General features: G+C 43.4%; 1 protein-coding gene and 1 long non-coding RNA gene across 10 annotated transcripts in view; one reads left to right on the top strand and one right to left on the bottom strand.

The window, feature by feature from the left end:
* The first annotated feature begins 1,372 nt into the window (after window positions 1-1,372).
* The window catches only part of LOC138853875 (uncharacterized), a 40,199-nt gene continuing 13,859 nt past the window's right edge, over window positions 1,373-27,712 (top strand). Inside the window, exons 1-2 of the long non-coding RNA XR_011393076.1 lie at window positions 1,373-1,998; window positions 18,238-18,292. This is a non-coding gene — a long non-coding RNA (uncharacterized lncRNA). The remainder of the gene's footprint in view (window positions 1,999-18,237; window positions 18,293-27,712) is intronic.
* Window positions 23,395-27,712, bottom strand: part of Magi (membrane associated guanylate kinase, WW and PDZ domain containing protein magi) — a 379,317-nt gene continuing 374,999 nt past the window's right edge. For all 9 annotated transcript variants that reach the window (XM_070093311.1, XM_070093304.1, XM_070093308.1 and 6 more), the window contains one exon: window positions 23,395-24,672. In XM_070093311.1, the coding sequence (XP_069949412.1) occupies window positions 24,296-24,672 (377 nt within the window). In that variant the 3' untranslated portion in view covers window positions 23,395-24,295. The remainder of the gene's footprint in view (window positions 24,673-27,712) is intronic.

Genomic DNA, 27,712 nt, shown 5'->3' with positions numbered 1-27,712 from the left:
AATATATACAGACTTTGCAAAAGCCTTCGACAAGTGTGACCATGGCGTAATAGCGCACAAAATGCGTGCTAAAGGAATAACAGGAAAAGTCGGTCGATGGATCTATAATTTCCTCACTAACAGAACACAGAGAGTAGTCATCAACAGAGTAAATTCCGAGGCAGCTACGGTGAAAAGCTCTGTTCCATAAGGCACAGTACTCGCTCCCATCTTGTTCCTCATCCTCATATCCGACATAGACAAGGATGTCAGCCACAGCACCGTGTCTTCCTTTGCAGATGACACCCGAATCTGCATGACAGTGTCTTCCATCGCAGACACTGCAAGGCTCCAGGCGGACATCAACCAAATCTTTCAGTGGGCTGCAGAAAACAATATGAAGTTCAACGATGAGAAATTTCAATTACTCAGATATGGTAAACACGAGGAAATTAAATCTTCATCAGAGTACAAAACAAATTCTGGCCACAAAATAGAGCGAAACACCAACGTCAAATACCTGGGAGGGATCATGTCGGAGGATCTCACCTTCAAGGACCATAACATTGTATCGATCGCATCTGCTAGAAAAATGACAGGATGGATAATGAGAACCTTCAAAACGAGGGATGCCAAGTCCATGATGACACTCTTCAGGTCACTTGTTCAATCTAGGCTGGAATATTGCTGCACACTAACAGCACCTTTCAAGGCAGGTGAAATTGCTGACCTAGAAAATGTACAGAGAACCTTCACGGCGCGCATAACGGAGATAAAACACCTCAATTACTGGGAGCGCTTGAGGTTCCTAAACCTGTATTCCCTGGAACGCAGGTGGGAGAGATACATGATTATATACACCTGGAAAATCCTAGAGGGACTAGTACCGAGCTTACACACGAAAATCACTCACTACGAAAGCAAAAGACTTGGCAGATGATGCAACATCCCCCCAATGAAAAGCAGGGGTGTCACTAGCACGTTAAGAGACCATACAATAAGTGTCAGGGGCCCGAGACTGTTCAACTGCCTCCCAGCATACATAAGGGGGATTACCAACAGACCCCTGGCAGTCTTCAAGCTGGCACTGGACAAGCACCTAAAGTCGGTTCCTGACCAGCCGGGCTGTGGCTCGTACGTTGGTTTGCGTGCAGCCAGCAGCAACAGCCTGGTTGATCAGGCTCTGATCCACCAGGAGGCCTGGTCACAGACCGGGCCGCGGGGGCGTTGACCCCCGGAACTCTCTCCAGGTAAACTCCAGGTAATACGCTGAGTTTAATGTAGATTTATGTATATTTTTGAGGATTAAAGTATTCTTAACTGGTGGTAAACAGGTTGATTGCTGCCTTAATGATCCTCATGTACTCGATGTAGGTTTGAAGCCCAACCAGTCAACGAGAGGACAGAGTCAGCAGCCACTGGGGTCATTCATTAGTAACTATACAATTCATATAAAACATTAGAAAGTAGTGAGAGCACAGGATATATACACCAAGTGTATTTCTCTCAGCATGTGAGTCAACCTTAATCATTATTTTAGGGTTTAAAGTATTCTTGTCTGGTGGTGACAAGGTGAATGCATCCTGGATGACTGAGTGTAGTCGATAGGCTTTAAACCCCATTAACGAAGCAGTCATGGCGGAGTGTGTTAGTCGACGAGGTGTCAAGAGAAAAGCAACGCGGGGATATTGTGACAGTGTAATACCATGACATTAGTGACAGTGAACTACAGTGCCGTGCGATACCTTGACGTTACAGTGACAGTGCAGTGCAGTTATGACCGTATGATGACTGTGTACTTAGTTTATAAGTGAAGCGTTCTGATCACTGTTGGAAATATGTTCATTTAGTGATACCAGTAATCAAACCAGATTTGTTTATGAACAGTTGTGCACTTAATCGGTTTTTACGTCAAGCCTACCATCCTAAGCATATATATGTATGTATATACACATGCACCAGCATCAACCCCACAAGCCTAACAGTATTACTCCAACGAGCAGATGAAGCTCCAGAAAGGTAAGGAGACTGTTTACGCTGCTCATAGGCATGCTTCACTTGATTCATTTGATTATGATGGACGGGCACGTGGTTCATAATATATTAATAGTTTTGGTAGGAAAAGCTAGAAGAAAAATAAGTCATGGCTAACATAATTTCAACGCGGTATTATAGCTGGGTTTGATTGCTCTAGCTTATATTTTAATCATGGGAAAGCGCTAAACCTGAAGGGTTACATAGCGCTTGAGGAATGAGGCACTTCGGGTAGATCCAAGGCAAGGACGGATACTTACAGTTCCTTAGATTAAGAGCCCCTTACTGGTATTGAGGCACCTCCATGGAAAGGATTGGGGGGGGGGGTTAAGAGTATGAAGCCAGTGTCCCAGTGGCTCTGCCACTTCATCCATTACAGATATTTGGATTTTTTTTTTTCACAGGGTTTTACAAGGTTATGTTGAGGGTTCCTAACTTTATTTACAAACTAAGAGCTGTTACCTACATCAGCTTATTTAAAAGCCTTTTTATTGTTACGAGACATATAAGTAGGGAACATGTTGAAGTTGGAGCCATCTGTGGACCAGGAATTTCATTTGATCAACTGTCTGTTTCGTTCATATCAGTATGCTGTACGAATATGTTCCAGACTCGAGTAATCCTGGGGATAAATGATCTCGGATGAAGTGTTGTTCTGGAGAACGGTACAGAGTGAAGTTGCTGCTTGCTGTCCGTCTTGTGTAGAAGCTCACTTCAAGCTGTCCTCGGAGTGGAGACGAAGTGTGGTACTTTGACAATATTGGCCTTGTATGTAACAGTAAGATCGCTCACATTTCTCCTGTATTGAAAGATCTGCTGAAATGACAGATCTATCCAGGCGAGAGATGAGGCGTCTTGTTCTGTTCTCTACTCTAGCAAGAAGTCGCAGATGATATGGGGGGGATGGGGGGAAGCAGTCTCGTACACTTCAACGCTTGACTTAATGGGGTGTGGACAGCCACGCTCTTCTCTGAGTATTGGTGACAAATGCCCTGTTAGCTTCCCAGGATGTTTATCCTAATACACCGCAACTTGGCGGTTGTGGTTCAGTTGGTAGCGGTTTCAGATCAAATACTGTGGGACCTGAGTTCGATATCCAGCTGATTGGATATCGTTGGGCATGTTTCCTTGTACCTGCTGCCCCTCGAGTTGTGCTCCCTGAGAGGCCAATTGAGTACCCCATGCTCATCATATGAGCAGTAGCGCAAAAATGATTACAGAGGGCGTAGCCGGTCTTATTAGACCTTATTGGGCATCGTTACATTACATAAAATTGTAATTTCATTTATTCAAATCACTTCATAAAGTTAATGTGTACTATAGTATGGAGCACAATATCCAACTTTTGGTATGTTATTACTCTTAATAAACATTTTTCATAAATAACTGCAATCTCGTCAACAAAATAATTTTATCCATCTGGTCGATGCAAAATATGAATACAGTATAATGATGTCAGGTATTTCTAACAATGAGATATTTTGTTATATCCCATGGTTTGCTTGGTGTCTGAAAAGTGTTCATGTCACTGTTCACACTACATATTGTCATCACTGTACAGTCCGTACTACTAGACAATTATAGCTTAGTCTTAGTGTTGTAACTAAAGGAGAATCGGAAGCCGAACTCAGACCTAGTTTAGCAGACGCCATAACAAAAGAACAATAGATATCAAAACCCTCCCCTATGTATAAATAGCATGCTCCTAAACCCATAGGATCCATGTTACTCTTTGATTCTATGCCATAGAATCACATTCACTTCTCAACACCCAACACTTTGTCTAGCAGTAATGTTTTGAAGTACTTAACCTTCGTTACTTTAATATATCTTTATTTACTTCAAGTACATGTACAAAGTATACAAGCCTAGCTGACATCAATGACATATTTCATTGAGCATTTCGGGCAAATTAGATCAGTTTTGGGTGCTACTTTGGCTTGTTATCTACAAGGAAAATGATATCTACACTTGCATTGCGATCTACACCTTGTGTGGACCCCCGGTTAACGATATTTTTTTCATTCCAGAAGTATGTTCAGGTGCCAGTACTGACCGAATTTGTTCCCATAAGGAATATTATGAAGTAGATTAGTCCATTTCAGACCCCCAAACATACATGTACAAACGCATTTACATAAATACACTTACATAATTGGTCGCATTGGGAGGTGATCGTTAAGCGGGGGTCCACTGTATTGCAATCAACACGGTACATAACCTAGGTTAGGTACCGTGTTGATTGCAATATAAGGTGTAGATCGCATAACAAAGTAGATTCATGATACGTAGATCGCAATGTAAGTGTAGATATCATCCCAAAGTAGATTCATGACACGTAAATAACAAGCCAAAGTAGCACCCAGTTTTGTCCCAGGATGCAACCCACACAAGAGGGACTAGTACCGAACTTGCACACGAAAATCGCACAACGAAAGCAAAAGACTCGGCAGATGATGCAACATCCCCCCAATGAAAAGCAGGGGTGTCACTAGCACGTTAAGAGACAATACAATAAGTGTCAGGTGCCCAAGACTGTTCAACTGCCTCCCAGCATACATAAGGGGGATTACCAATAGACCCCTGGCTGCCTTCAAGCAGGCACTGGACAAACACTTAAAGTCGGTACCTGACCAGCCGGGCTGTGGCTCATACGTTGGATTGCGTGCAGCCAGCAGTAACAGCCTGGTTGATCAGGCTCTGATCCACCAGGAGGCCTGGTCACAGACCGGGCTGCGGGGGCGTTGACCCCCGGAACTCCAAGTAAACTCCAGTCGACTAACACCCAGGTACCCATAGACAACCGGTGTAAGGAAACACGTCCAGTGTTTCCACCCCTACTCCGGGAATCGAACCCGGACACTCACCATGTGAAGCAAAAGCTTTTGCCACAAAGCCATGGGGCACTGTGGATAAGTTTAACCTGGCACATTTCATTATGATGCCCCTGTTGAAATAAATCGTAACTGATTCTTTATTATCCATAAATACTCTTAACTCCATGAGTGCTAGTTGTGGCATTCTTACAACAGGCGCCAGACACAGGTATGATAGGACTATGACACTGGAGTCAGAATACATCTGTGTATCCATCTCGCATTGGTCTTCAAATGCATGATAGAAATGAAATGACAGAGGCATAAACCTTCATGGAAGAAGTAGATTAAAATCTTGGGTTGTTAGCTAGAAGTTTAGTTCCCTGCATGTAGTGGGGTGAGGCTGTGTCTGTTGTCTTTCTCGCTAGTTTTCATTGATCTTGGTGATGTTTGTGAGTGTCTAACCATGGATATGGACCTAGACAAGCGCCTGCAGGAGCTGGTGGGTTTGTGGAGGGCGAATCGCCAGAAAAACGCCGGGTGTTGCTCAGTGGATGCGAGGTTGCTATCCTGGATTGCTAGTTTACTAGCATGAAGGGTGGGGTATGGCACAGGTTTCATGCTGCATCTGTACTACTGGCTGCACTGAGATCCTCTTGCGCATGGAGGAAGATTTATGACCTTTTTCATTCTTCCTAGGAGCTATCCCTCCATGCCCCCCCCCCCCCCCCGTTTTTTCTTTTTCTTCCAGAAAATGAAAAAAGTGACCTAACCATGGAGTCCCAGATCCATGAAAGTACTCCTTTCTGCTGCAGCACCCTTTCACAACACTACCTCATTATCAGACCATTCTTCGGACCTTTCTAGTGCCCCAGTACGTTCTGCTGGTGATATTTCGCCACCTGCTCCTGACTCCTTTGATACATCTGACCTCCACACATCCTTGACCATGCTTCCAGCTTTTCCCTCTACGGTGCGGCAATTTTCAGACCACCTGCCCATCTCAGGGCAGACCAGCTCCAGTCCCACACCTAAACAACCATGCCCATTAACTGATGACACTGCTTCAATTACCTCTCACTTTTCCCAGAAAAGACCATGACACTTGCTTCCTTTACACATTATTTTTCAAAGTTCACATTGGACTAAGTTTTTCACTCTGCATCTGACATCTCCCACTGACAATCTTTCTGATCGTAGTATCAGCAAGGCACTCCTGTGCCATGTTGGTCAAAATATTTAATTTCATGCTCTTAAGAGTGGTGCATGCATCATCACTGTACAACATGATGGCCAGGCTCACAATCTTTCCTTTCTTACTTCCATAGATGATATTCCTGTCACAACTCGAAAACTCATTTCTCTCAATTCTTGCAGTGCTACCGTAGTTCTGCCTCGTACCATTGTTCAGAGTGATGCTGACATTCTGGAGCAACTTGAGCTCCAGGACCTCCCAGTTCTCAAAATGGATGCTTATGTACTACCTGCCCATGGGTGGAGATGCTTCCTATTCAATGTAGCTCACTTAACTTTTATCTGTCAAGAACTTCCATCCCCAGTTTATATTGCAGGACACCATCTTTAAGTCTGAGAGTTGATCCCTACACCATGACTGTAGAAATTGCTGGCACTTTCAGCCACCCAGTGAAATATTGCAGGTCCATGGCAGAATGCCCAGTCTGTGATGCTGCCAACAATACCAATACATCCTGCAGCCTACCTACCTCTTGCCTTAATTGTAATGAGGCTCGCCTGTCTCATTCACACTGTTGCCAAGTTTACTTGAGGGAACAAGAAATTTGTTGTCTCAACGAGAAAGGAGGTTTCACGTACACCATGGCAGTCTCTCATATCTGCCTCCAAGGGAGACTTCTGTGACTCTAGAATAAGAGTTAACAAGAGGCCTCCAACCTTGGTGGTACCTACTTCTGCAATCTCCTCTGTGGTTACAGCTTTCACAGTCGCCTCTGTATCTAACTCATTTGCAGTCCTCGCCTCCAAGGTCCCTACCTCATTGCCTCATACTGTCCTTAAATCTGCATCTTCTCTCTCGCATGTTTCTATGTCTACAAGACTTCTCACAACTACACCTTCCCTTCACACCTCTACTTCTCCAAAGTCTAAAACATCCCTAAGTTCAAATATCCTTTAACCCTTCCTTCACCTATCCTTCCCAAACATTTTTCCTTTTCAGTGTCTGTGCCTAGTTCTTTACCTCTTACTTGTTCTGTTATGTGTTTGGGGGTTCATCCTCCCCCCATACAGTACCCTCCTCTCCTGTCCTCTCACAAGTTTCTTCCTCTCCTGTCTCCTCCCAAGTTTCTTCCCAAATTAACTCTACCCTCTCACCCCCCTTCTTTGGTAACTTCCAGTGTCTCTCCAGTCTTTACTCGCCCTTCCCCTTCTGTCTCTGATGTCGTACTATCTGCAACTAACTTTTTCTCTGAAACATTTGAAGCTCTCTGAATATACAGCCTCTTTTCACTTAGCAATGTTCTAGTTTACCGACGACTCAGACTTAGTGAGCTGTCTGACCAGTATGCCTACCTAAATAATGTATATTAGGGCTGATTTCCTCTATTGTTTATTACAATAAACATTTAAAAATATACTAGAAATATTATAAATGGTGCAAAGGTGACATTAAAATAATATCAAAGATGGTTGACAGAAACCCACTACCATTATAGTATGCACCTCGCTTAACGACGAATTCATTTACCGACATAGTCTTAGGAACGGAACTCCATTGTTAAGTGAGGAGAGGCTGCATTGAGGAAACGAAACCAATGATGGACATCGATCCACCTCCCATCACTCCTAAACCATCTATACAACTCTTCTTCACAGCATTCCAATCCTTTGCCGCTTACTCATTTTCCGCTTCTTCCACATGTAGACTTTAACCCTCCTAGTCCGTAGACACCTACTGCTTCATGTTACCAGTATACTTCTCTTTGCAAGTCATGACTTATTTACAGTGGAATATTCGAGGCCTCAGGGGTAATTGGGGTGAGTTTCAGGTGTTGCTCTCCTAGTTTTCCTGTTTGTCTGTTTACAAGACTTTAAATTACACTACTGTTATCCATCCAATCTTGGGCTATGTTTTATTGCATTCATTGGATCCTTTTCCCAATGGAACATTAATAAAATTGCACTTCTTGTATGCACCGGTATACCATACCATCAGATCTTTGTTCATACTTCACTGCATTACACTGTAGCCTGCATCTATTTGAACAAGTGGTAACTCTCTCATTCTCGAGCATTATCTATTCCAGATGTTCCCCTCAAGGGAGGTTCCTTGATGCTGGTGAGGGGCTCATGATCTAAGGAATTGGATCTGTGCTCTGGTTCTCTGAATTAAGCCTGAATACCTTCCATCCTCCCCACATGTGCTGTATTATCCTACAGGTTTAGTGCTCCCCATGATTATAATATAAGTATGAAAGTGGAGTGCGTATAGCCGACCTAGTCAAGCTGTACAAGAAACCCCAATCAACCATCGCTACTATTGTGGGCACCAGAAAGACAATCAAGGAAGCTGTTCTTGCCAAAGGTTCAACTGTGTTTTCGAAACAAAGATCGCAAGTGATGGAAGATGTTGAGAGACTCTTATTGGTGTGGATAAATGAAAAACAGATAGCAGGAGATAGCGTCTCTCAAGCGATCATATGTGAAAAGGCTAGGAAGTTGCATGAGGATTTAATTAAAAAAATGCCTGCAACTAGTGATGATGTGAGTGAATTTAAGGCCAGCAAAGGTTGGTTTGAGAGATTTAAGAAGCGTAGTGGCATCCATAGTGTGATAAGGCATGGTGAGGCTGCCAGTTCGGACCACAAAGCGGCTGAAAAATATGTGCAGGAATTCAAGGAGTACATAGAAACTGAAGGACTGAAACCTGAACAAGTGTTTAATTGTGATGAAACAGGCCTGTTCTGGAAGAAAATGCCAAGCAGGACCTACATTACTCAGGAGGAAAAGGCACTCCCAGGACATAAGCCTATGAAAGACAGGCTTACTCTTCTCATGTGTGCCAATGCTACTGGTGATTGCAAAGTGAAGCCTTTATTAGTGTATCACTCTGAAACTCCCAGAGCGTTCAGGCAAAAGAATGTCCTCAAGGATAATTTGTGTGTGCTGTGGAGGGCAAACAGTAAGGCATGGGTCACTAGGGAATTTTTCTATAACTGGTTACACCATGCATTTGCCCCCAATGTGAAAGATTACCTAACTGAAAAGAAATTAGAACTTAAGTGCCTCCTGGTGTTAGACAATGCCCCTGGTCATCCTACAGACGTGGCAGAGCGACTTTATGGGGACATGAGCTTCATTAAGGTGAAGTTTTTGCCTCCTAATACCACTCCTCTCCTGCAGCCCATGGACCAGCAGGTTATTTCCAACTTCAAGAAACTGTACACAAAAGCTCTGTTTGAAAGGTGCTTTGTAATGACCTCAGAAACTCAACTGACTCTAAGAGAGTTTTGGAGAGATCACTTTAATATCCTCAATTGTGTAAACCTTATAGGTAAGGCTTGGGAGGAAGTGACTAAGAGGACCTTGAACTCTGCTTGGAAGAAACTGTGGCCAGAATGTGTAGACAAAAGGGATTTTGAAGGGTTTGAGGCTAACCCTGAGAATCCTGTGCCAGTTGAGGAATCCATTGTGGCATTGGGAAAGTCCTTGGGGTTGGAGGTTAGTGGGGAGGATGTGGAAGAGTTGGTGGAGGAGGACAATGAAGAACTAACCACTGATGAGCTGATAGATCAACTTCAAGAGCAAGAGGCCAGACCTGGGGAAACTGGTTCAGAGGAGGGGACAGAGAAATTGAAGAAGTTGCCTACTACAAAGATAAAGGAAATCTGTGCTAAGTGGCTTGAAGTGCAAACCTTCATGGATGAAAATCACCCTCACACAGCTATTGCAAGCCGTGCTGGTGATTATTACACTGACAATGTTGTGAAACACTTTAGGCAAGTCATAAAGGAACGAGAGGTACAGGCCACTATGGACAGATATCTTGTGCGAAAGAAGTCCAGTGACTCTGAAGCTGGCCCTAGTGGCATTAAAAAAAGAAGGGAAGTAACCCCAGAAAAGGACTTACTACCTCAAGTCCTAATGGAAGGGGATTCCCCTTCTAAACAGTAAGAAGATAATGCTCTCCCCTCCTCCCATCCCATCAATCATCACCAGATCTTCAATAAAAGTAAGTGTCATTTAATTGTGCATGCCTTTTTCAGTTTGTGTGTATTAAAATTAACATTTCATGTGGTAAAAAAAAATTTTTTTCATACTTTTGGGCGTCTTGCACGGATTAATTTTATTTCCATTATTTCTTATGGGGAAAATTCATTCGCATAACGATTATTTCGCATAACGATGAGCCCTCTTGCACGGATTAAAATCGTTAACCGGGGGTCCACTGTAATAATCCAGCTGTTGCATTTCTGGCTTCTTCCTTACTGCCACCTCTTGTTATAAGATGATTTTTCATGCTCGTCATTTCTTCTGGGGAAGGTCTCGCTGTGCTCATGATGATCAGAGGTTCTTCTTGCTTCTCTTCCCCTTCATGTTTTAAATATGGGTACTCCCACCCATTTTGACCCCCCGCACTCGATCTCTTGTATTGATTTGTTTGCTTCACATCAACTGCCCTAGTCAATTTGGTTTTCATTAGGGCTGCTCTACTGTTGACCCCTTACTCTGCTTAGGTACATATTATAATGCCTTTGTGAGTAGCTGCTTGGTTATCAATCTTTTTTGATCTTGAAAAGCCATATGACACAACTTGAGATATAACATCTTGGCCCAAGCTCACTCCTTAGGCCTCCGAGGCAATCTGCCACTTTTCCTTAAAAACTTTCTATCTGAGAGAGATTTCTGCGTTCAGATTAATACTTTGCTTTCCCAGGACTTTGTCCAAGCTGAGGGTGTCCCTCAGGGATGTCCTTAGCACCATTCTTTTTCTCCTTGCTGTAAGTGATCTGGTATCTGTTTTCCCATCTAATATCTGGTCATCACTCTATATTGATGACCTTGCTATAGCTCATGCAGGCATTGACTGTTGGCTAGTAGTGGCCTCTCCAGAATGCTGTCAACAGTGTTTCCCATTGAGCCACTACTCATGGGTTTAAATTTTCTGGTGCAAAAACACATCAAATTACTTTCAGCAGATGTTCTGTCATCCCTGATGCTTCATTATAGCTGTATGGCTCATATACCCCTTAATGTGATGGTCAGAGTTCTCGGCCTTCTGTTTGATCGCTGGTTGTCCTGGAAACCTCATATTATCTTCCTGAAAGCAACTTGTCATAGTCAGCTGAACCTCCTCAAAACCCTTGCTCATCTTTCATTAGGGGCATATCATTGAACTCTTTTGACTGCATTCAGCCCTAATTTTATCGAAATTATAGTATGGTGACCAGATACAGTGGTACCTCGGTATACGTCCTTAATCTGTTCCAGGACCTTGGACTTGTACCATACAGGACGTATACCAAATGAATTTTTCCCATAAGAAATAGAGGGAAAACGATTAATCTGTTCCCATGAAAAAAATCCTATTGTTACTGGCATATACATTGATGGGATTGTATAAAATAATTTAAACACTGCTTAATGCAGGTCAGCCATCACTAATCCGGCAATCAGTTATCCCATTCCATCAGTAAACTGGCACAAATTTCAGCTAGCATAATTTCAGATTTCATCATTATACTGACTCGAATAATTTTACTGACTCAAATTTCATCATTATACTGACTCCAAAATTGTGCAGATGGTTGTAAATCCACAGCAGCAAGCCAGTGGAAGAGAAAGCAGTGATAAAAATGAGGAAGATGTAGCAAAAAGTCTATTGATAGGTTAAGTGTATTCTAACTTAACCACTCTGTAATCCGGCAAACTCTATAATCCGGCACACTACAGGTCCCAGTGATACCGGATAGATGGCCGACCTGTTCTAAAATGTGTAATTTAAACACTGCTTAATACTAAAATACATACATAAATACAAAAGAATTAGATGAAATAAATGCAAATTTAACCTCGCTTTACTTTGCTGAAAAGAATTGAGTGCCTACTAGGATAGTGCTGAGAAGGGAGGAGGAGGAGGAAATGTTATTGTTTGGAAGGAGAATCCCCTTCTCTTTTCTGTCTCTTTTTCCCTATTTGGACCTGGTTAAAGCTCGCCAGGTTTGACTTTTACTAAAAATCTGTCCAAAGAACTTTGCTTCTGCCTTCTCCTCTGGGTGTTTCGAAAATGTGACATTGTCTGGTCATTCCAGACAATGCTGTTATTGCTTGTTTGGGCTTTGTTGGCGTAGTACTTCTCTGCAAAATTTTTGACGTCCATCCATTTGGCAAAGATTTCCTTGATTAATGAAGTAGGGGCTTCCTCTATTTCCTCTTCCAAGCCTGAAGAGAGTGCATCCATCTTAGTCTTGTGCTCCTCCTTCTCAAGTTCCTGCAGCTCCTCAGTGCTCAGCTCTTCCCTGTGCCCTTCGACTTAACTCCTCCACATCACCACAGAGAGTTAGTGTGAGTTGTTCACTGAATGGTAGCAATGGGCATACTGACTCCAGTGGGCAGTCATGGCTTTTTGAGAGAGAGGTAAACAAGGGTAGCATGCAGTGTAGTGACTCATTTTGACCCATACAAGTTCTTGCACCCAAGTCGTATTCCAAACAAAGTTCATTTACCAAGCAAAAATTTTCACATCCAAACAGGACATATACCAAGTCGGACTTATTCTAAAGTGCAGATTTACCGAGATACCACTGTATATTCAGTGGCCTCTCCTGCATCTCTTTCTAAACTTGCTCCCATCCATTATTAGGGATTACGTTTGTCTAGGTACATTTCGCTCCTCACCTGTCAAGAGCCTATATGCAGAGGCAAATGCTCCATCCTTGAACAGTCACCATGATGCACATTGCCTCCACTGTTTTGTCCACTTTCATGACCTTCACAATCCTTCTACATACAGAATAGTAACAGATGTTAGTAGACATCTATTATTTGTTCTCCAATCCTGTTTACTCCATCCCTTTTCTCTTCGTCTTCACTTGTTCTTGTCTTCTCTTCAGTTGCCCCCTTTATATGTTCATCTATCATCTAACCTTTCACTTCCCACTTGGGAGGTTCCAACAGTTTGTGTCTTTTCTTCCCCATTACTATGCACGAAAGCCCAAATACCTACAGTTGCTTCTCACTCTATTTTTCTTAACCACTTCCAGTCTTATTCTCATGCTGTTGCAGTGTACACTGATGGTTCTAAATCCTCTGACGGTGTCAGGTTGGGAGCATTGTTCCCAGAAAGCATAGTGCGGGGGCATTTGTTAGACTCGGCAACCATTTTTACAACTAAATTGTATGCATTCGCCTGTATTGCATCTATGCCTACCTCAGCAATTGTAGTAGTCTGACTCCTTTAGTGCTTTGCAAGCTATTAAAAAATTTGATTCACCTCACCTCCTAGTTCTTTGTATACAACTTTGGTTGTGCTGCATTTCTAGCAAAAACAAAGAAATCATTTTCTGTTGGGTCCCTAATCATGTTAATGTTCAGGGCAATGAGCAGGCAGATTCTGCTGTGCAGTCAGCAATACATGACCTCCCAGTTTCATATAGAGGTATTTCATTCTCAAGACTATTTTGCTGTAATTTCTAACCATCTTCACAACTGTTGGCAACAGCATTGGTCTGATATGACTCATAACAAGTTGTATTCTGTCAAACCAAATTTAGGTTTTTGGCTTTCTTGTCATTGATGCTGAGGTTGGAATACTACGCCCTCCCATCTTTGCATCGGGCACACCCGTCTTACTCGTGGGTATCTCATGGAGAGGCGCCCTGTTGCACTCTGAGAATTGTCTGGTTCCGATTTCAGTTTGCCACATTCTATTGGACTGTCCTGTCTTTCAACAAGCGTGCAGAATTTTCCTCTGACGTCACCACTCTGTCTTCCCTCCTTGCTTCTGGCCCCATCTTTGACACAGACTCCCTCTTTGACTTTTTGACAGGAACCAATTTGTTACACAAACTTTAATAATTACAGTGGACCCCCCGCATACCGTTGGCATCACATAACGTTAAATCCGCATACCGATACATTTTATCGTTAAGATTTTGCCTCGCATACCGCTAAAAAACCTGCTCAACACTATTCGTCCGAGACGCGTCTAATTTGCGGCCTGAGCCAGCCTCACATGTTCCGCCGGTGGCATTGTTTACAAGCCAGCCTCCACGGTAACATCCAAGCATACAATCGGAACATTTCGTATTATTACAGCGTTTTTGGTGATTTTATCTGCAAAATAAGTGACCATGGGCCCCAAGAAAACTTAGTGCCAACCCTGTGGTAAAAAGGGTGAGAAATATTATCGAAATACTGTGGTAATATACTGATGCTGCTGCTGCTGCTGTAGCACGTCAGCTGCTGCTGCTGCTGTAACTGTCACTGCTGCTGTAGCACTGTCAGCTGCTGGTGCTGTAGCACTGTCACTGTAGCACTGTGCTGCTGCTGCTGCTGTAGCACTGTCAGCTGCTGCTGCTGCTGTAGCACTGTCAGCTGCTGCTGCTGCTGTAGCACTGTCAGCTGCTGCTGTAGCACTGTCAGCTGCTGCTGTAGCACTGTCAGCTGCTGCTGCTGCTGTAGCACTGTCAGCTGCTGCTGTAGCACTGTCAGCTGCTGCTGCTGCTGTAGCACCGTCAGCTGCTGCTGCTGTAGCACCGTCAGCTGCTGCTGCTGTAGCACCATCAGCTGCTGCTGCTGCTGTAGCACCGTCAGCTGCTGCTGCTGCTGTAGCACCGTCAGCTGCTGCTGCTGCTGTAGCACCGTCAGCTGCTGCTGCTGCTGTAGCACTGTCAGCTGCTGCTGCTGCTGCTGCTGTAGCACTGTCAGCTGCTGCTGCTGCTGCTGCTGTAGCACTGTCTGCTGCTGCTGCTGCTGTAGCACTGTCAGCTGCTGCTGCTGCTGTAGCACTGTCAGCTGCTGCTGCTGCTGTAGCACTGTCAGCTGCTGCTGTAGCACAGTCAGCTGCTGCTGTAGCACAGCTGCTGCTGTAGCACAGTCAGCTGCTGCTGTAGCACAGCTGCTGCTGTAGCACAGTCAGCTGCTGCTGTAGCACAGTCAGCTGCTGCTGTAGCACAGTCAGCTGCTGCTGTAGCACAGTCAGCTGCTGCTGTAGCACAGTCAGCTGCTGCTGTAGCACAGTCAGCTGCTGCTGTAGCACCGTCAGCTGCTGCTGTAGCACCGTCAGCTGCTGCTGTAGCACCATCAGCTGCTGCTGTAGCACCGTCAGCTGCTGCTGTAGCACTGTCAGCTGCTGCTGCTGCTGTAGCACCATCAGCTGCTGCTGTAGCACCGTCAGCTGCTGCTGTAGCACCGTCAGCTGCTGCTGTAGCACCGTCAGCTGCTGCTGTAGCACCGTCAGCTGCTGCTGTAGCACCGTCAGCTGCTGCTGTAGCACCGTCAGCTGCTGCTGTAGCACCGTCAGCTGCTGCTGTAGCACCGTCAGCTGCTGCTGTAGCACCGTCAGCTGCTGCTGTAGCACCGTCAGCTGCTGCTGTAGCACCGTCAGCTGCTGCTGTAGCACCGTCAGCTGCTGCTGTAGCACCGTCAGCTGCTGCTGTAGCACCGTCAGCTGCTGCTGTAGCACCGTCAGCTGCTGCTGTAGCACCGTCAGCTGCTGCTGTAGCACCGTCAGCTGCTGCTGTAGCACTGTCAGCTGCTGCTGCTGCTGTAGCACTGTCAGCTGCTGTAGCACAGTCAGCTGCTGCTGTAGCACAGTCAGCTGCTGCTGCTGCTGCTGTAGCACAGTCAGCTGCTGCTGCTGTAGCACAGTCAGCTGCTGCTGCTGTAGCACCGTCAGCTGCTGCTGCTGTAGCACAGTCAGCTGCTGCTGCTGTAGCACAGTCAGCTGCTGCTGCTGTAGCAGTCTGCTGCTGCCGTCAGCTGCTGCTGCTGTAGCACCGTCAGCTGCTGCTGCTAGTAGCACCGTCAGCTGCTGCTGCTGTAGCACCGTCAGCTGCTGCTGCTGTAGCACCGTCAGCTGCTGCTGCTGTAGCACCGTCAGCTGCTGCTGCTGTAGCACCGTCAGCTGCTGCTGCTGTAGCACCGTCAGCTGCTGCTGCTGTAGCACATCAGCGTCAGCTGCTGCTGCTGTAGCTGCTGCTGCTGCTGTAGCACCGTCAGCTGCTGCTGCTGCTGTAGCACTGTCAGCTGCTGCTGCTGTAGCACCGTCAGCTGCTGCTGCTGTAGCACCGTCAGCTGCTGCTGCTGCAGCACCGTCAGCTGCTGCTGCTGCAGCACCGTCAGCTGCTGTAGCACCGTCAGCTGCTGTAGCACCGTCAGCTGCTGCTGCTGTAGCACCGTCAGCTGCTGTAGCACCGTCAGCTGCTGCTGCTGTAGCACCGTCAGCTGCTGTAGCACCGTCAGCTGCTGCTGCTGTAGCACCGTCAGCTGCTGTAGCACCGTCAGCTGCAGCTGCTGCTGCTGCTGTAGCACCGTCAGCTGCTGCTGCTGTATCACCGTCAGCTGCTGTAGCACCGTCAGCTGCTGCTGCTGCTGTAGCACCGTCAGCTGCTGTAGCACCGTCAGCTGCTGCTGCTGCTGTAGCACCGTCAGCTGCTGTAGCACCGTCAGCTGCTGCTGCTGCTGTAGCACCGTCAGCTGCTGCTGCTGTAGCACCGTCAGCTGCTGCTGCTGTAGCACCGTCAGCTGCTGCTGCTGTAGCACCATTGCTGGTGTGGCTTATTGAGAATGCCAAGAAACAATTAACCCCAGAGGGTTAGCCACCCAGGATAACCCAAAAAAATCAGTGTCATTGAAGACTGTAACTTATTTCCATTGGGGTCCTTAATCTTGTCTCCCAGGATGCAACTCACACCAGTCGACTAACACCTGGAGTTTACCTGGAAAAATGCCTGGAACTAGTGCTCGTATTGGTGAATTTAAAGCCAGCAGAGGTTGGTTTGAGAGATTTAAGAATCGTAGTGGCATACACAGTGTGATAAGGCCTGTTCTGGAAGAAAATGCCAAACAGGACCTACAGTACTCAGGAGGAAAAGGCACTCCCAGGACACAGTGTCTCATCAGTCATTGCTGCATCTTCAATAAAGGTAAGTGTCATTTATTCTTCATTTAGTAGAGTAGTACATGCACAATATATATTGTGCATGTACTGCTCTACTATTGTGCATGTATCCTTCTCTTTGTGTGTAGGAAAATGTATATTTCATGTGGTAAAATTTTTTTTTTCATAGTTTTGGGTGTCTTGCACGGATTAATTTGATTTCCATTATTTCTTATGGGGAAAATTCATTTGCATAACGATAATTTCGCATAACAATGAGCTCTCAGGAACGGATTAATATCGTTATGCGGGGGTCCACTGTACTTCCTTTAGCACTCTTCACAGCCCTTTCTAACTTTACCTCTGTTATCCTCTCTGCCCCTGGTTATTTTCTACTCCAGCCATACCCCCTGCCCTGCAGTGCAGTATGATCCTAGTGGGTTTAGCACTTCTGTTTTGATTATAATAATAACCCATTGCTTATATCAGTAATCCATTGCTTATACCAGTAACTATATACCTGACGTATCCTTGCAATTTTTGCCACTTTCATCCCTCGTGCTGATGGCCCCTCAGCAGAGTTGACTAACACTGCCACACCTGCCTCAGAGAGAAGTACCCCATCCTATGTATATACATCATGTATGCCATAGAAATTGTCTCACAGTTGTCAATGAATGGGATTTCAAGTGCTTTGCAGTACCTGTCTAGCCAGCAATTTACATAGATTGCCCTAGACATCCAGTCATTGCCCACTCCTTGGCAAAATGCTACGTAGGATTGGTGCCCCTCCCTTAGACCTAATTAGATCTATAGCTGTCCTGTATTTAACTAGCAACTCCTGTCTCCTGCCCTTCCCAATATAGTTTCCACCTGCATTGAGGCAGATAATGGACTTGTTCCCATTACCTGACATATTATCCAACCTGTTGACTGTCACCAACTCCAGCTACAGGAAAACACACCCCTCTATCTTACCCTCCTATCACTGTTACAAAAGGTATGGTCCATATATTTTACCTTTGAGTCACTGACAGGGATGTTCCTACCTTTAATAGCAGAGGAGTTAGTGGTACCTTTAACCTCTCTGACCATTGATGACCATTATCCTGGAGAACAGAGAAATGATTTCCTATAAATCTGCTCCTTTAACATTCCTCACTCTGATGTTCTCTTTTACTGGAAACAGCTTCCCACTTATGGCTGGTGATGAATCCATGAATTTCTTCATTCTTTCATTGAACTCTTATTTTATTAATAGTAATTGTTTTTACAAGGCAGGGTGACCCAAAGAAACAGTCATCAACATTCACTCAATTGTTTTTTTTCCAGAAGTGTGTCGACATCCCTCCAGATGCAGCATTCCCACCCCTCCTTCAGAGTGCAAGTACGGTCCTCCAGTACTCAAGTTCATAACAGGTTTCCCTGAATCCCTTCATAAAAGTTGCCATACACTCTTGACAGCACATCTATTAGAAAAAACTTGTCCCCCATGCCCTCCTAAGATGCTTACACAAGCCTGCTGAATGCTGAAGCCCCTAAAATTTAGCTTGTACCCCCCTCCCTCCAACTGTTCTTGGAACCCCTCCCCCTACTACCTTCTGTCCCTATCCATCCTTCTCTACATGGCCAAACCTTTCCTCAGCCTTCTAAGTTATACCCTTGGTCACTCTACATTACCTTTTAATATCTATATGGCTTTCCAACTTTCCTCTGCTACCTCTAGCCTCCTTGTGTTGCAGCATTTAAAACCCATGCCTTACACTCGCATAAGTGTTGGTACATTTCTGTAATAACTAACCGATCCTCCTGACTGGCCATTGTGTTTATGGGGAAGGTGCAGGGGCAGCCATGAAGATAGGTTGAGCCCTAAATATGAGAGTGTGTACCTTAGTGAGATGGTATAGGAGAGTGAGGTGGGATAAAATATTAGAGTATTTGGAGGATATCATACATTGTTAATATAAGAGAACATTTGACCATCAATTGTGGTGCAGTTTGGGTGGTGAGCTAAAGTATCTTTCATGGTGCATCTATTGTCATTTGCCTCAGGGCCATATAATCCATGGATGGATTAGAGTCCCTGCATATTATTCTGTTTACTTAACAGTAATTCAGAACAATTTATCTTTAGATTTCTGAACTATATGGCCTTAAAGAGTATGAGAATAGATGCACCATGAAAGCTGGGGCTGTGGGATTAGACAGTAGGGTCACAGTTGGTGCTGCTGATATTACTATGTCAGTTACACTGGTTGTAAAATCCTATTATAAGCTCTGGCTGAGTTGTTAGTGTTTGGCCTATGTGTCTGGACCACGGTTTAAATTTCCCATCTATTCTCCTGTTTATTCAATGTATACAAAATAAGTTATATATACAAATATTACTATATATATGATCAGCAGATCAGTTTATTAAGAATGAGGCTAACCATAGAATTGATGAAGGAAAAAAGGTGAGTGGTGCATTGAGGTATCTGTGGAGACAAAAAAAATGTTATCCATGAAGCCTAAGAAGGGAATATATGAGAGTATAGTGGTATCAACACTCTTACGTGGGTGTGAAGCTTGGGTTGTAAATGCTGCTGTGAGGAGGCGGTTGGAGGCAGCGGAGATGTGTCTAAGAGCAATGTGTGGTGTAAATATTATGCAGAGAATTGGTTGTGTGAAAATTAGGAGGAGGTGTGGAGTTAGTAAAAGTATTAGTCAGAGGGCTGAAGAGGGGCTATTGAGGTGGTTTGGTCATTAGAGAGAATGGAACAAGTAGAATGACTTAAAACGTATAAATCTGTAGGGAAAGGAAGGTGGGGTAGGGGTCGTCCCTGAAAAGGTTGGAGGGAGGGGGTAAAGGAGGTTTTGTGGGCGAGGGGCTTGGACTTCCAGCAAGCATGTGTGTGCGTGTTAGGAGGGAATGAAGACAAATGGTTTTTGGGACCTGATGAGCTGTTGGAGTGTGAGCAGGGTAATATTTTGTGAAGGGATTCAGGGAAACTGCTTAGCTGGACTTGAGTCCTGGAAATGGGAAGTACAGTTGAACCTCGACTTAAGAGTGTCCTAACATAAGAGTTTTTTGAGTTGCAAGCCGTTGCTCGGTCGATTTTTTGCTCTGAATTACAAGCCAAAATCCGAGTGATGAGCGAGCTTCAGAATGCCGCCACTAGTTGGCATAGCAAATGTCACAACATCTGCTCAGCAGTGCATGTGTTTACCTCACCGTGGAAGCATTTCTCTTATGTTGTGCTTGCATTTTGTGCAATTATTTTGCCAAATTTCTCTTTTCTAACCATGGATCCTAAGAAAGTACATGCAAAGGACAGTGCTGAGAAGAAAAAGATGACAATGTCCACTGAATTAAAGAATGAAATCATAGATAAACACGAGCGAAGTGTGTGGGTTGTGGACTTGGCCAGGCAGTACCAGCGTAGTACTTCTACTATATGTACAATACTAAAGCAGGAGGAGTCGATAAAGGCTATAGCGCCAGCCAAGCAATAAAGTGTAGCATTAAGTGTAGCAAGTAGCCTATCTTTTCCACCTTCCACCTCTGCTAGCATCTGTTCTCTAAGGTAAATATGTACACTTTATAAAACCAGTTTACAGTATTTCTTTACATTCTCTATTATGTTATGTTTTTATACAATATTTCTTGTATATAAATACATTGTTGCAGTGTTTTCCTGATGAAACTAGTGATCTAGTGCAGTTAGCCTCACAAACACTTCGTTTTCAGAAGGGGAAGAATGGGAAGATATCGTCAGAGTGGGAGCGGGAGTGGCCGCCACCACTCGTCACATGACATGCTCATTCTAGAGTATACATCATGTTTGTTATTTATATCATCTATTATGGCATATTAGATCAATTGTGATAGATAAATAAGCCGTAGAGGTTGATATTAGCGTTATATTGAAGTAATTTCTCCTGCCTCCCGAGACCAGGAATTCTGCTTGAACAGATTAATGGCATTTCAATTAATTTCAGTGAGGAAAATTTATTTGATATACAAGCAAATTGTTATGAGCTAGGTCACGGAACATATTAAACTCGTAAGTCAAGGTACCACTGTACAAAGCTTGCACTTTAACCCTATGACTTTTTTGTTCGTATATATACGTCTTACGAGCCAGTGTTTTTGACGTGTATGCACTCCAAAATTCTAGTGGCTTCAAATCAAGTGGAAGAAAGCTGGTAGGCCCAAATGTGAGAGAATGGGTCTATGGTCAGTGTGCGCAGTATAAAAAAAAATCCTACAGCGAATGAGAAAAAAAACTAACCATGTTTTTGGATTAAAATGCCGAATTTGAGGTGTATTTTCGTATAGCATTTATGGTTGTATTCTCGTTTTCTTGGTCTCATTTGATAGAATGGAAGACATATTATAGAAACAGAGATGATTTTGACTGGTTTCATGATGAAAAGGACCTTGAAATGGAGCCCAAAGTAGCTGATGTTCAAGAGTAAACAAATGACATCATTGTCCAACTAGCCATTCTAATATGCAGTCATGAATAGGTTGACATTATTTATACAATTATTACAATAATGCAGTAGTCTGCATAACAGTAAATATTCTATTTTTTTGTGTGAATAAAAATTCAAAATAGAAAGCAAAAGTAATATAAGAGGGGCCTGGAGATGTGACTGATGAACAGAGAAAATTTTATTTTAGTCCCAAGAATGTCTGCATTGTTCATTCTGGACCCTATTTTGAAATTGGCATCTTTTAATTTGTGTGAAATTGACCAATTTGCCAATTTCTGACCACTTTATTGGGTAGTAGAAATCGGTAAATGGGCGTTTCTTGTACTCAATCGATAGAACAAATGGAGTTCTAAAGAAATACCCATGAGTTTGGTCAACTGGAATAACGGAATTGGCTGAAAATAGGGCTCAAAGTGGGCAAACTCGCTGATGCGTAAATATGGCTAACTTCACGACTGTAATTCCCTAAGTTTTCCATCAAATTTCATACTTTTGGTGTCATTGCCATCGGTAAAAGATTCTCTATCATTTCATTTTTTTTTTTTTTTTCAAATATTTTGCGACACAGGATTGGGAGTTGCGACAGTCAAAGGGTTAAAGGAGGGGTTTGGGATACTGACAGTTTAGAGGGACATCTAAACTGTCATATCTGAGCACCTCTGCAAAGACAGTGATTAATATGAGTGGTGTTGAATGATGAAAGTTTTTGGGGGGGTTTTCTTTTTGAGTCATCCTGCCTCGGTGGGAAACGGCCGTGTTAAAAAAATCTGAATATACAGATGCTGGTGAGGGCTTTTTGGTCCAAGGCATTGGATTTACCTCCCCTTCCCTGAACCTAATAGTTTGAGTACTTTTCCCTAAATATAATATTAACCCTTTGAGGGTTTCGGATGTACTAGTACGGCTTACGACCCAGGGTTTTTGACGTACTAGTACGCCTAAATTCTAGCGCCCTCAAATCTAGTGGGAGAAAGCTGGTAGGCCTTCATATGAAAGAATGGGTCTATTTGGTCAGTGTGCACAGTCTAAAAAAAATCCTGCAGCACACAGTGGATAATGAGAAAAAAAAAACTTTGACCATTTTTTTGGAATAAAACAGCGACTTTGCACTGTATTTTCGTATGGTATTTATTGTTGTATTCTAGTTTTCTTGGTCTCATTTTATAGAATGGAAGACATATTACAGAAATTGAGATGATTTTGACTGGTTTTACAATGAAAGGTACCTTGAAATTGAGCTCAAAGTAGCAGAAATGTTCGATTTTTATCGAAGTTCAAAAGTAAACAAATCGTGCCAAGCGTGCAATACACGTCAACTGGTGAGTCTAATATTCTTTCACAAGTGCACCCATAATATTTATACCATTTTTTACACTAATGCAGTAGTCTGCATAACAGTAAATCTTATATTTTTTGTGAGAAAAAAAATTCAAAGTGGAAAGCAAAAGAATATAAGAGGGGCCTTCAGACGTGACTAATGACTAGAGGAAATGTCATTTTAGTGCCAGGAATGTCTTTCTTGTTTATTCTGGACCCTATTCGGAAATTGGCATCTTTTGAAATTTGTGTGAAATTGGCAAAATTGCTAAATTCTGACCACTGTAGTGGATAGTTGAATTTCATAAATGGGTGGTTTTTTGCACCCATTCGATAGAACAAATGGAGTTCTAGCGAAATATTCATGTTTTTTGTCGACTAGTGCAGTGGAATTGGCCAAAAATGGGGCTCAAAGTGGGCAATATCACCGATGCGTAAACATTGCCGAGACTGCTAACTTTGCAAGAGCATAATTCCGTAAGTTTTCCATCAAATTTCAAACTTTTGGTGTCCTTATAATCGGGAAAAGATTCTCTATCTTTTCATAAGAGAAAATAATTTTTTTTTTTTTTTTTAAATTTGGCCGACCCTGAGAACGAGTTTCGGAGAGGGCCTGTCGACCCTCAAAGGGTTAACCCAACCAGCATAGGTAATCCTACAAGATTTACATTTAAGGTTCAGCAAATTAAGTTAAAAGTTTCTCATGTTTATTTATTAACAATGTATATAATACATGGGAATGTTACATGCATGCAACATACCTGAAATTTAAAATAATATAAACTTTTTAGAATACATACAATATTTTTGTAACTGTCCACATACTTTACAGTCCATTATAAGGCATTCATAGGTTTTTGATCAAGGCAGTTTTGACAATTTAATATTAAAATAAGTTTACAGTTTACTTACAGTTTACATTCACATGTATGGTTAAAAACTGCCATTTGCAACCCTTCAGAGGATGCTTCATTGTATGTCCTTGTTATCTGCTTCAACTACATAGTATGTACATGTGCATATAAAAATTATGGCAAAGGGCCATTTTTTTAAGAGGACATTTTCTTATAGATTTTTTAATTTATAAATATTGAGAAAAGAAATGCATTGAGCATGGGTCCTACTCCTTTATATAAGGTCACTTTGGTCATGATCCTGTAGCAAATAAAAATAGGACCAGTTTTAACATACATAAAAGCAAAATAAATGTAATTGTCTATAGACTTTTGAGTGAATACCTAATTTAAAAAGTTTTCTTTAAGAAAACTTCCATTAGGCAAAATAAAATGGACTATGACAATCAAAGATAAGGAGATCATAATTTATGGTAATAGCCATCATTTCTATTTTTGTCTGAATAAATTTCAGAATTGTGAGATGAAGCTATGAAAACATGGTCCCATATGAACACTAGAGGCACTGAGCATAGTAAAACATTATTAAATATAAGTTTTTTTTTTTTCTGGATATTTCACAGCGTATGCATTTAATTTTTACAACATTGACATTTTTGTGACTATCACTGCTGGATCACATTTAGTTTCTAATGAGAAATATACATTTTGAGTCCAGTATACTAAATAAATGAATTTCACGCCGGTCGATGATCTGAAACTCTATTCCAGTAATAATTTTCACCAGCCATTACTCTAGGAGAAGACTGGCTTAGTGGACCATTAGGAGTCAATGGAAGGGGATACTGAGTTGCTGGAGACGAGTGTAAAGGTTGGGGACCTCGGACTGCTCCATTGTGAGGGTAAGCTGGTGGGTAACCACTGGAAGAGGTGGGTATGGCATTGTAGCCTCCATGGGAATAATATGGAGGACCTGGAAGCCCTGGAAGAGGAGGAGGGTAGGATGTGCCCATGGATCCTGGTGAAGGAGGTGGAAGTGTGACTGTAGACCTTACATTAGTTCCTGGAGGTGGAGGGCCAACAGGAGATCCTAGACTGTTTGGATTCATTGTATCTGTAAGAAAAAAATATAGTACATAATACAAATAGTCTCCTGGAAATAGAAAACCATAATGAGGGGGAATTTACAGAACAATCAACACAAAATAATTATGAATTTGGGCCAACAGTCTGTAGATAAAATAAATTTGTAAAATCATTCACTTTAATAATTGCCCCATAAATATATTAGACCCCTGAATATGCCATGGCTAAGAAGCAGCACCGTTTACATATCTACTTACACTTACACTCACTCTCTGCCATTATAATAATCAGAGAGAGCGCTAACCCAACAAGGGTCATACAGCGCGGCAGGGCAGTATGTAGTGCGGAGGTTATAATCAGCTAGGTGGAGAGGGGATCAGAGGTGAGGGAAGAAATGGGATGGAAGGGACGCTAAGCGTTATGTATCAATAAGGCAGTTGCTGACAAAAAGTCGAAAAGTGGTTGGGAGTCAAAAGTGGGTCATCTGCAAGTAGAGAAGATAAAGTAAGAGTGATAGGGCGATGGCATCATTGGAGGTAAATCCTGCGGGCTCGCTGGTAAATCAAGCAGTCGAAAAGGAAGTGAAGAACCAAAACAGGGACCCGACAAACCTCACAGAGAGGACCAGGGTGTCTATCCATGAGATACCCATGGGTAAGGCGTGTACGACCAATGCGGAGCCGGGAGAGTGCAGTCTCCCGAGAGCAGCAACAATGGTAGGAAGATGACCACAAACCTAAAAACGGTTTAATAGAACACAATTTAAGACGTATGCCTGACCACCGTTGTTGCTAACGGCAGCGGAGATGGGCAGAGATGACTGGAGACTAGTCCCTGTATGGAATACCCCTATAAGAAACCAGGAGATCATGCACCGCTGACCGCGTAGCATCTGCCTACTCATTGCCCTGCACACCGATGTGACCAGGGATCCAGCAAAAAACGACATCTTTATACTTGCTAGACATGTAGTGCAACCATTGCTGAATACGGAGGACTAATGGATGAGGGGAGTCAAGTTGTTTAATGGGTTGTAAAGCACTGAGGGAATCTGAAATGATCATAAACGTCGGAGGAGACGTATATGTAATACAAAGAAGCGCTATGCGGATGGCATACAACTCTGTAGTAAAAACACTAGCCGAGTCCAACAAGTGGCCTCAGACAGCAGCATCAGGGAAAACTACCGCGAAACCCAACACCAGCAGATTTAAAACCATCTGTATATACAGCAATGGCATGAGCATGTGACCGGAAGTGTTCGAGAAAAAGAGAGCGAGTAGCAGGCGTAGGTAAGAAAGCTTTGGCACACAGTAGTGGGGGGAAGGGAAGGAGACATGAACTGTCAGAACTTCCCAAGGGGTGAGGGAAAAGGCAGATGCTAAATGAACGTACAAGGGGGGCAACTGGAGAGAAGATCAGAGTGAGTGAATGAGAAGAGAAAACGGTCAGAGTAGGCAGGGGCGTCGAACAAACAGTGGGTTCCTATTAATGTCTGAGGCTAACCTATACGTGGCAGGAACACGTATAGGTTAACGAAGACACTGAGCATCATGACGATCAGCCAGGGAAGGAACACTCATCTCTGCATAGAGGCTTTGAACAGGGGATGAACGAAAAGCACCAAGGCACAGACGGAGACTTTGGTGATGAATGGGATCTAACTTGGAGTTGTGGGAGAGGCCGCAGAATAGACTTGGTCACCATAATCTAGCTTGGACAAGACTAAGGTGGAATGCAAACGGAGGAGATTGCAACGATCTGCTGCCCATGAATGATGTGCGAGAACCTTGAGATTTAGCCAACCATAGCAAGTTGTCTTTAATGAAGAAATGTGAGGTCTCCACATCAGCTGGAGATCAAAGAGCAGGCCAAGAAACTTAACCATATCACGTGCCGGAATACGTGAACCGTGTAAGTATAATGGAGTGTCCAGAATAAGCGGACGTCTAGTGAAGGTAAGGAATCGGGTTTTCGTACTAGAAAATTTAAAGTCATGAGAAATGGTCCAACGGGAGACTCGGTCTATCACAACCTGAAGAGAGGCTGCTGCTAGTAGACAGTCAGCGCCCAAGGAAGCTGTAGAGAAATCATCAACAAAGTGATGACCAGATATGCGAAGGAAGAATGAAAGGTAGGTCATTTATAGCTAAGAGAAAGAAATGCTGAGGACACAACCTTGTGGGACTCCCTCGGCTTATACAAAGTCCGAGGAAAGCGAGACACCAATACAGACCCAAAAATGTCTATCAGACAAGAAAGCAGCGATGAAATCTGGTAGATTACCGCAGAGGCCTAAGGAGTGGGCTTGGGCAAGAATGTTATAAGAACATAAGAACATAAGAACGAAGGAACACTGCAGAAGGCCCACTGGCCCATGCGAGGCAGGTCCAAGTCTCCTACCGGCTTAAGCCAATGCACCCAACCTAGTCAGGTCAGGTCACATTGACTTAAGGGAGGAACACGGCAACCGACCTGTTAGCACAAGCTATCAGGTCTAACTCACACCCACCCACATCTACTCATGTATTTATCCAACCTATTTTTAAAGCTACACAACGTTCTGGCCTCTATAACGGTACTTGGGAGTCTGTTCCACTCATCCACAACTCTATTACCAAACCAGTACTTTCCTATATCCTTCCTGAATCTGAATTTTTCCAACTTAAAACCATTGCTGCGAGTCCTGTCTAGGCTAGATATTTTCAGCACACTATTTACATCCCCTTTATTTATTCCTGTCTTCCATTTATACACCTCAATCATATCCCCCCTAATTCTACGTCTTTCTAGAGAGTGCAGTTTCAGGGCCCTTAGTCTATCCTCATAGGGAAGGTTTCTGATACATGGGATCATCTTTGTCATCCTCCTTTGTACATTTTCCAGAGAATTTATATCCATTCTGTAATACGGTGACCAAAACTGTGCAGCATAATCTAAATGAGGCCTAACCAAGGATGTATAGAGTTGAAGAACAACCTGAGGACTCCTATTATTTATGCTTCTTGATATGAAGCCAAGGATTCTATTAGCTTTATTGCGAACACTTATGCACTGTTGTCTTGGTT

This window comes from Cherax quadricarinatus, chromosome 42 (assembly GCF_038502225.1).
Source record: "Cherax quadricarinatus isolate ZL_2023a chromosome 42, ASM3850222v1, whole genome shotgun sequence".
Lineage (NCBI taxonomy): Eukaryota > Metazoa > Arthropoda > Malacostraca > Decapoda > Parastacidae > Cherax > Cherax quadricarinatus.
The sequence above is the reverse complement of the archived record's forward strand: the minus strand, read 5'-3'. Positions and strand labels throughout refer to the sequence as shown.